General features: G+C 64.2%; 1 protein-coding gene across 4 annotated transcripts in view; it reads right to left on the bottom strand.

The window, feature by feature from the left end:
- Positions 1–1,104: 1,104 nt before the first annotated feature.
- The window catches only part of OSBPL5 (oxysterol binding protein like 5), a 49,807-nt gene continuing 42,096 nt past the window's right edge, over positions 1,105–8,815 (bottom strand). For all 4 annotated transcript variants that reach the window (XM_045066409.1, XM_045066411.1, XM_045066417.1 and 1 more), the window contains exons 14-22: positions 8,273–8,371; positions 6,296–6,393; positions 5,749–5,838; positions 5,514–5,650; positions 4,917–5,102; positions 4,599–4,725; positions 3,391–3,547; positions 2,766–2,868; positions 1,105–1,796 (exon numbers count right to left, since the gene is read on the bottom strand). In XM_045066409.1, coding sequence (XP_044922344.1) covers positions 1,658–1,796; positions 2,766–2,868; positions 3,391–3,547; positions 4,599–4,725; positions 4,917–5,102; positions 5,514–5,650; positions 5,749–5,838; positions 6,296–6,393; positions 8,273–8,371 — 1,136 coding nt within the window. In that variant the 3' untranslated portion in view covers positions 1,105–1,657. The remainder of the gene's footprint in view (positions 1,797–2,765; positions 2,869–3,390; positions 3,548–4,598; positions 4,726–4,916; positions 5,103–5,513; positions 5,651–5,748; positions 5,839–6,295; positions 6,394–8,272; positions 8,372–8,815) is intronic.

Genomic DNA, 8,815 nt, shown 5'->3' with positions numbered 1-8,815 from the left:
CCTTGTAACTGCCCATCTGGGTTGGACCAGCTGCTCCCGCGGAGTCACGTCCACCCGTCTACCTTTCCCTGGTTGGTTTAGCACATCAGCACACCAGAGACACAGGGCCAGCTCTGGAGGGAATTCTGAGGCTGCCTTGGGGTGTGGCAGCGGAGCTGGTGAGTCAGGCCACACTTGGGGGAGGGGTCGGAACGGAAGAGGAGGTGGCCACAGGCTTCCTCTCCGGGCAGCCAGCCCTGGTAAGGAGTCGTGGAAAACTATGATCTCGGGGGTACCCGACCTCTGCAGTGGGTGGCCTCTGGGATCCAAAGCCAATCTGGGGGCACCGCCCTCGAGGGGGTGATCCTGTTCCTGGGGTCCCCTCTGACCAAGGCAGCCACAGGGCCTGGAGAGGCATCACCCACCCGCCCCTGCCTCTCCCCAGCCCGAGCCCCACCCTGTCCAGGAGCTGGGGGCCTGAGGGAGGGTGCCCGCACGCTGCCCCCCATTCTTCCCTGGATACTTCCTCCCCGTCCTCGGGCCCTCCTGACAGCATCCGCTGGCATGGCTTCTGTCCATGGGAACACCCCCCACGTTTCCGGAAGTCCCCCAGGAAGACAACACAGTGTGTGTGCCTGTTTATCTCCGGCCTGGAGTGCAGGCAGGGAACAAGAACATGGATATAAACTCTGCAGAATGGGGCGGTGGGTCCTGATGGCACCTCCCCCACATAGTTTAAAGCTCAGTGTGACTACACATAGGCTCACAGACGCTCACGGGCACACACGCGCGTGCACACACACACAGTGGCACTCGACACAGAAACAGGCGAGACGCCAGACGCTGCTTGCAGCCTGCCTAAAATATTGCAATTGCATTTATTAAAAAAGTGTAAAACAGGAAGACCGGGCATCAGTCCCAGCCAAGTGGCCAACCTGGGCTTCCCTGCCCCAGGGAACGCTGGGGCCCGAGAGGCCGCGCCCTGTGCACGCCTGCCCACACACGCACGCCTGTGCCGGCTCATGCCCAGGCTGTGGGAGGCGGGGTGGGCTCCCCGGGTGTGCGTTGTGGGGGTCCTGTCCACTCCGCACAGAAGCAGAGTAAAATCCCAGTGCTGTCTCCAGAGTAGCTCCAGTCTGCCCGGGAGTCCCCGGGAGGCCCCTCTGAGCATGCCTTGGGCAGCGCGGGCAGGCTCTCAGGAAGGACGGCCCTCTGCATCCGGACGGAGGAGGCGTGGGAACCTCTGGGACTCCAGGCTTGTCCCGCCAAAGCTCCTCAGCTCAATGCTGCTGGGGGGTGACCGTGCAAAGCCTGGGCAGTCCGTCCCCGCCCGGTTCCGTCACTCCGGCGGGGCATGTGGACGCTGGACCAGGAGCGAGCAGACGTGTTGACCAGGGGGCGAGAGGCAGGACGAAAGCTGCATTTGGCTTTAGCGTTAAGGCTGGCACGGGGCGGAAGGTCCCACCGGCAAGGTCAGCGGCTCCTCTGGAGGAGCCGGTGTGGCCCTCCGGGTGCCTCCTGCTGTCCTCCAGCCCCCGTGGGCCTCTCTGTCCGCGGGGGCCACGCTTGCCGGCTCTCTCTGCCTCTCCGGGGCTGGCTGAAAGTGCTAGGTGCCTGGAAGGGAGGAGGGGGCTGGCCGAGTTCTGCAGGCCACGCCCACACTGCCCCCAAAGGGCTCTTATTTGAGGATGTAATTAATGAGCAGCTGACAGGCCAGGAAGACGCAGAGCAGGAACCAGGAGCGGGGGCTCTGCAGGAGGCCTGGGGCCGGCACCTGCCTGGCCCTCCCTGCGGAGCTCAGCATGCCTGAGAGGTGCCTGCAAAGATAGGGAGGCTGAGCCAGGGCGGCCCACGCAGGGCGGGTGCCCACGCAGGGCGGGCGCCCACGCAGGGCGAGCATCCCTACCTTCAGTGGACAGCCCATTACACTGGGGCCCCCGGGCCCAGATTCTAGGTAAAGGGAGTCACAGCTGGAGAAGCTGGGACTCTCACAGCCTCTCTTCCACTCCTGCTGTGACGGGCTGACCTGGTTCGCTGTGCCCCAAAAGTCCCACGTTGGAGTCCCGGCCGTCGGGACCCCTGGTGTGACTTATTTGGAGATGGGGTCTTTCAAGAAGCGATTCAATTAAATTGAGGTCACCAGAGTGGGCCCTAATCCAGCCTGGCCGGGGTCCTTCTGAGAAGAGGGGACCGGGACACAGACGCACACGCAGGGATGACCCCGTGGGGACACAGGGAGAGCCCGACCCTCCGCACAGGAAGGCAGAGGCCTCCGGAGAATCTGGCCCTGTCCCGGCCTACATCTCCGGTGTCGGTCTCTGGGACGGGGGGACCGTGAACATTTATCGTGAGGTCCCCCGTCTGTGGACGGTGTCACAGCCACCCGCGACACTCATGTCCTCACCCTGGACTCGGGCGGCACCGTGTGCAGAAAGGCTGGCTTTTCCCGCGGCTCCCTGCCTAACGGCCGGCGTCCTCTCCAGTGCAGGGGGCTGACTCCCTGACTCACCGCGGCTCCTCCAGCCCACCCCTGGCCTCTGGGCCTCCAGCCGCTGTTTTCTTGCACAGAGCTCATCGGCTGGTCCCGTTCCAGCAGGATCCCCTCCAGCGTGGCACCTCCCACCCCCACCCCCGGGGCCTGCTCAGGGCAGAGCCTCCTGCTTCCGGTCCTCTGTCCACCAGACCCTCTGCCAACCCCCAGAGTCCTAGCTCTGAGTGACAGTCCAGATGCATGGTACCCCTGGCCTCGGTGGCGCCCTGGCTGTGTCCCCGGGAGCGGGGCTTACCTGTGCAGCTCCTGCTGGGCCTCCCGGATGGACACGATGGCCTCGTGCAGGGCCTGCAGCCGCCGTGCCTCCTTCCCGCACCGTGGGCACGGGCTCTCGCTGCCTGCGGTGTCCAGCCACCCGTCACAGGACCCAGGGGACAGGGGATGGAGGGAGAATCAAAGACGAGTGGGCGTGTCCAGGGAGCTGGCATGTAGGGTCCCGGGGTCGTGCCCGGTTCGGGCCCCCACCCCACTTCTCAAGAGCCTTTAGGTGAAGCTAACGACACGGGGAGTTGAGGGGCAGGCATAGAGGGGACCCCAAGCTCAGCTGGCCTCTAATAAGCCCTGGGAGACAGAAACGGCAGGGAGCAGCTCACACACTGCAGACAGGCATGGAGTCGGGGAGGAGCGAGCAGAATCAGGTGGCCACACGCAGACGGACACTGTCCAGCCCCGCCCCTCGGACTGCCCCTGCCAGCCAATCTGAGTGCAGGGCTGGGGACCGCGGTCCTCCATGCCCCTGGGCTCGGGGAGGCCTGCTGGAGGACCCTGGGAGGACGGTCAAGGTGCGCCATACACCCGCCCGGGGAGGTGCTTCTCTGACCCTTCCCACCCTGCCGAGTAGCCGGCCTGGGAGGGCTCACCGGGAATGAAGTCACCGTCCTCCTCCTCTTCCTCCTCCTCCTCCTCCTCATCGGAGAGCTCCGGGCAGGACTCGGGTGTGGAGCTGCTCTCGGTGACCTGGCTGTGGCCAGAGGGCTGGTCGCTGGCCTTGCGGAGCTGCCGGTCTGGGCCAGGCCCCTGGAGAGAGACGGAGCCACTGCAGCTGGGGGCACACCCAGGTCCACCACGGCTGTGCCCGCAGAGACAGTGATGTGCTGGCCTTGGGGACGGGACTGCTCTAGAAGGTGTGGCTGTGATGGCTGGTCCTGTCCCACCGCGGGAGCTGGCAGCCGGGCCTCCCCGAATGTTGCGGGGGCCTCTCCAGCAGGACTTGTGGGATTGGCTGACCGCCGCTAACTGCCCAGAGCACAGGAGTGGCCGAGGGGTGGTTGGCTGAAGAGGCTGAGGGGGGCCCCGGGGGACATCCAGGTCGGTGCCCGTGGAGGGGGGTGGGGCCACCCGGTTTGAGGGGCTACAGCAGGCGGGGAAGGGGAGGGGCTGGGACACAAGGGTAGTGAGATACTGTGCCCCTTGCTTGCTGGCAAATTGGAGCCATCGGGCCAGAAGGTCCGTGCCGTTTCTGCCCCTGTGATCGCTGGCCTCCCGCTGTGTACAGGGGAGGCAGCTGCGGGCACAGAGAACCAGCAGCATGTGGTGGGGACTGTCACGCAGTGGTCTCTGTCCACGTGGCACCATGGAGGACCCTCTAGGCTTCTCCACAAGCTGCACCTGGTGTTTGTCCCAGGAGACCCCCTGCAGGGTTCCTGGGGCCTCCCCACCTGCCCTCCCTGCCCCGATCAGCATTCCTGTGAATGTGGACTCCTCCTCCGCCTGCCTGAGCAACCCTCAGGCTGCCCTGAGCCTCAGTTTTCTCCTCTGTAGACTGGCGAGGGTGCTGTGAGCATCACAGATAGAAGCTCAGGGGGCAGGTGGGGGCTCTAGAAGCCAGGGCACCCCTGCACAGCGCCCCGTACACCGGGTACGCCCTGCACACAGCCTCCTGCAAATCCACCTCAGGGTGGGCAGAAGAACCTCTGCTGGGAGGGGTAAGTGCACGGGGCTGGTGGGGGGACCAGAGGGGGAGCGGCAGGCAGGTAAGAGGTCGGTGGGGTAGGCAGCCGAATCTACACCCCACAGTTCCCTCCTGCCGCTGAGGCTGAGCCCGGGCAGGGACCCTGGGGGAGCTGACCTGGTGCCTGGGCCCTGGGCTGCCCAGGAGGGTGGTCTGGTGGGCCATGGTCTCCCGCCTCACGGTGTGCAAGACCCCGTCTTGCTCAAACTGGGCGACGTCCTTCAGGGGGTCCCACGGGCTGCGGCTAGAGGGTCCAGAGGGTATCCGTTGGCAGGGGCAGTGGCCCTTGGGGGCAGGGGGCCCCAACTCGGCCCTGCCTCAGTTTCTCAGTAGCGGCCGGGGCCCCCACAGGATCCCCTTCTCCTCCATCACCCGCCCCTTCAGGGCAGCAGGAGCCCCCGTGGGGCCGGTCTGCCCACCCCGGGCCACACTCACTCCTCATGCCGGTAGCGCCACTCCTGGGTGGCGGGGTCCAGCCGGAACAGCTGCGGCTTCCAGGGCACAAGGTTCTGCTGGCGCTCGCGGGCGCGCTGCCGCTGCATCTCCTCCAGTGAAAACTTCTCCTGTGTGGCCCTGTGCTGGTCGCCCTCGCTGATGGCCCTGGTGACGTGCTGCCAGAGCCTAGGAACGGGGCACGTGCTCTGAGTGGGTGACCTGGACGGTCCTACCACCCCGGCCCTGGAGCGGAGGCTCAGACAGCAACCTCCACTTGCTTGCCTCCATGGACAGGGAGCTCAGTATCTCTTGGGGAGCCTGAGGGGTTCTTAGAGTGCTGGAGATTTGCCATGAGGTGCTTCTCCCCAACCCTGAGCTCATAACTCCCGCTGACAGGCTGCCCTCTAGGGAGCTGCTGGGCATCTGGCGTCCCCAGGTCTCACTCCTTCTCCTACAGCTGCCCCAGCAGGACATGTCATTGGTCACGGAGCGTCCCCTCCCTGCCAGGGACATCCGGGACCACGCTGTCTGCACAGCAACTCTGCCCAGCCATGCCAGGCCTGGGTCTGGGGGCCCCTTGGTGCCGGCGGGCCTTACCTCTCGGACTCCAGCTCCGTCTGCTCCGCCAGCAGCACCGTGCGCCTCCTCAGCCTCTGCCCCCGGACCTCCCTGCTCGGGTTCCAGAAGAGCTCCGCGCTTCCCTGGCCCTCCTCTTTGATGAACACTTCTCGGTCCTGCCCCAGACGCCCCAGGCAGGGTCAGAGGTGCGGGCCCCCGGCTGCTGCCGTGACTGCGGGCCCACCCATGCCTGCCCCGGATGGCGGCCTCTTACCCAGTGTCCGGTGAGGTGCGCCAGGACCTCCTCTCCTGACGTGATCTTCCCCGAGATCTGGTTGATGCTGGTGCTACCCCCAAAGAAAGGCTGTGGGGACACCCCGAGACCAGGCTGGTGAGGGGCTGGCAGCCTCCCCAGGCCCCTGGTGCCCTTCCGTGAGCCGGGCAGGAGGAGGGCTCTCCCTCACGAGGGTGCCGGCTCTCACCTCCCGGGACGTGGGAGCCCGGCTAGGATGGGACCCAAAGCTGGAGGCCGCCACACTGGCCTGATGCCTCTGCTTGAACTCAAGGCGGCAGGGGGTCTACCGGCCCTGTGTGCCCCACGGCGGGGAAGGGGTCTGGGCCTGTCCTGGCTCCGCTCGGGGGCCTGCGGGAGCCCCTTCCTCTCTCTGGGTCCTGCCTATGCTACGGAGATGCCAGGAGCTGCCCCCTCCTGAGTGCACCTGCTCCAGAAGCCACCCCTGGGCTCGGAGGGGGCTCCTCCCTGGTCCGAGCCCCCTCCCCTCAAGGCCCTCCGGTGGCCGAGGGTACTGCGGTCAGCCTACCTTGAGCTTGAATTCCAGCTCAGCTTGGAAGTTGGTCTTCTCACACTCAATGGTCACCCTGCCGCCCAGTTCCATGGTCATGGCACCGTACAGGATTCCTGAAACACAGGCGCCTGCTCAGTCCCTGCTCTGTGTCCCCACCCAGCAACGCTGACCCCAAGGAGGCCGGTGTTGGACCCTGGGGGAGAGGACAGGAGCCCCCGGAGGCAGAGCCTCTGAGATGGAGAGGAGCTGGTGGGGCCGGGAGGCTGAACCCAGGGCCATGCCTGGCTTCTCAGTGACCCTCTGCCCCCGGGGCCTCTGCTTCTGAGAGTTGCTCTGTTCAGGGAATGTACCGCCCTTGGCAGGTTCCTTCGTCCAGGTCCCCTTCCCAGGCTCCCAAGCTCCCAGGTGCCCTGCTGCCCCCGTGAGACGCTGATCACCATCTGCATTTGCTCTGTAGTTTGGGCCCCAAGGTGGGCTCATCTGTCTTCCCCACTCCTGCATCCAGGACTGGCCCGACGTGTTTGTTCAAACTAGTGCATACATCATGTTTATGTACTCTAAAGATTATCTGATATATAGAGAGAGCACACAAGTAGGGGGAGCAGCAGGCAGAGGGAGAGGGAACGGGAGAAGCAGGCTCCCCGCTGACCAAGGAGCCCCATGCAGGGCTCAATCCCAGAACCCTGGGATCATGACCTGAGCCGAAGGTAGACACGTAACAGACTGAGTCCCCCAGGCGTCCCCAGTACATAATAATTACTGAAGGAAAGAATGGCCCTTCTGGGGCGCCTGGGTGGCTCGTCGTTCAGCGTCTGCCTTTGGCTCGAGTCATGATCTCAGGGTACTTGCTGGAGCCCCACATCGGGCTCCCTGCTGGGCGGGAAGCCTGCTTCTCCGTCTCCCACGCCCCCTGCTTGTGTTCCCTCTCTCGCTGTGTCTCCTCTGACAAATAATAAATAAAATCTTAAAAAAAAAAAACAGACAAACCCACAACAGAATGGCTCTTCTGTGTCTTCCCACGTGGAGGACTGAAATCAAACAGAAAAGAAGAGCTACGTGTCTTAGAAACAGTTGGGGATGTGCGATGAAACGGAAAGGGAAAAAAAAGGCCGGCCAAGGGAAACCGCAGAAGGGCTGGGGATGCCCCCCAATCCCGCCGCGCACAGGAGGGAGCCGCCGGGCGCTGCACCATGCGGGAGCAGCCGCTGCAGGCAGGGGGTGCGCCCGATGCTCCCCGGGGGCTGCGGATTGGTGGGGAGACGCGCCAGCCTTCTCTGCCTACACCTGCCAGGGGAGTTTTGAACTTTGGACCCGGTAGAGAACTGTATTTCCGCGGCGAGGCCGGCGAACAAAAGGAAACCGAAACAAAAGGGAAGCGGGTGACACGGGAGAGGGACCTCCTGCTGACTTCTCACAAACCGCAGCAGCGGGGCATGCTTGGGACACGGCAAACCCCAGAAGGAAGGGGCAGGCTGTTTCCAGCCTTGGCCCTCTTGGGCGGAGGGCCGGTTAGCCGCCCCCTGACGGGGGTGTGTGTGAAGCGGGTTAGGGAGAGTAACCACAAGCCACCACCGCCTGTTTACAAAGAGGCTTTCTCTCGGGGGCGGGGGAGGGGAACGTAAGGGGTAGGGGAGCCGGTTCTGCTGTCAGCCCGCGGTCTACGGATCGGAAACCTATAAACTCAGGATCCATTTTAATCTTTAAGAAAAAAAAAAAGTTTCTGTTTCTTTTATTGGAAAGTTCTAGAAACAAGGATAAAAGCCCTCTTAAGAAGCAGATCTGGCTTGCGGTCTGCGACAGGAAGCCTGCGGTTCGGGCTGAAAACATATTGTTAGACAACCTGCCGGGGGACTTCCCTTCCAGGCTAGAAAGTCACAGAAGAGCACAGAGTAAACCGTCAACAAACATGCCAAGACCGGCGCTTTCTGTTGACGGCACCCGCCAGGCCTCTGCCCTCCCGGGGTGGGGGTGGGTGGGCATGAAGCCTCTCACCTTTGCAGTGGGCGTAGGGCATAGTAAGCGTGTAGTCCTCTGCCCGGTTCAGGAAGGTGAGTGTGGCCTTGCCGTCCAGCAGAGCCGACAGCGAGTTCCCTGCAGACGTGGGGTGGTGGGTGACCAGGGAGTGGACATGGGCCCTCAGGACCTGGGCGCCCACCTCCTAAGTCACTTCTAGCAGGTGCGAAGGGTCCCCAGTCCCTCCAGCCGGGTGACCGTGGGGCCGCTGGGCTTCTCTACCTGACCTGTGGGTCACTGCACCTCCCTGAAACTCAGATTCTGGAAAAGCCCACCCCCCCACCCCCGCCCCAGCCAGGACGTACATGGCCCGGCTCCCAGGGAGGGCTTCTCAGGGTAGAGGCTGCATGCAAACCCCTGCTCTGACTGTCACCACCCCCCAGAGTGGGGACAGGCCCCCACGGAACTTCTGTGGCCTTGGAACTATTCCACTCTGTGCTGACATGGGGGCCACCAGCCACGCACGGCCACCCAGCACGCAGGATGTGGCCGGGCCATCTGAGCAGCTGCGGCTCATGTTCC

The sequence above is a fragment of the Mustela putorius genome, unplaced genomic scaffold, assembly GCF_011764305.1.
Source record: "Mustela putorius furo isolate JIRA1106 unplaced genomic scaffold, ASM1176430v1.1 tig00000127_pilon_pilon_pilon, whole genome shotgun sequence".
Taxonomy (NCBI): Eukaryota; Metazoa; Chordata; class Mammalia; order Carnivora; family Mustelidae; genus Mustela; species Mustela putorius.
The sequence above is the reverse complement of the archived record's forward strand: the minus strand, read 5'-3'. Positions and strand labels throughout refer to the sequence as shown.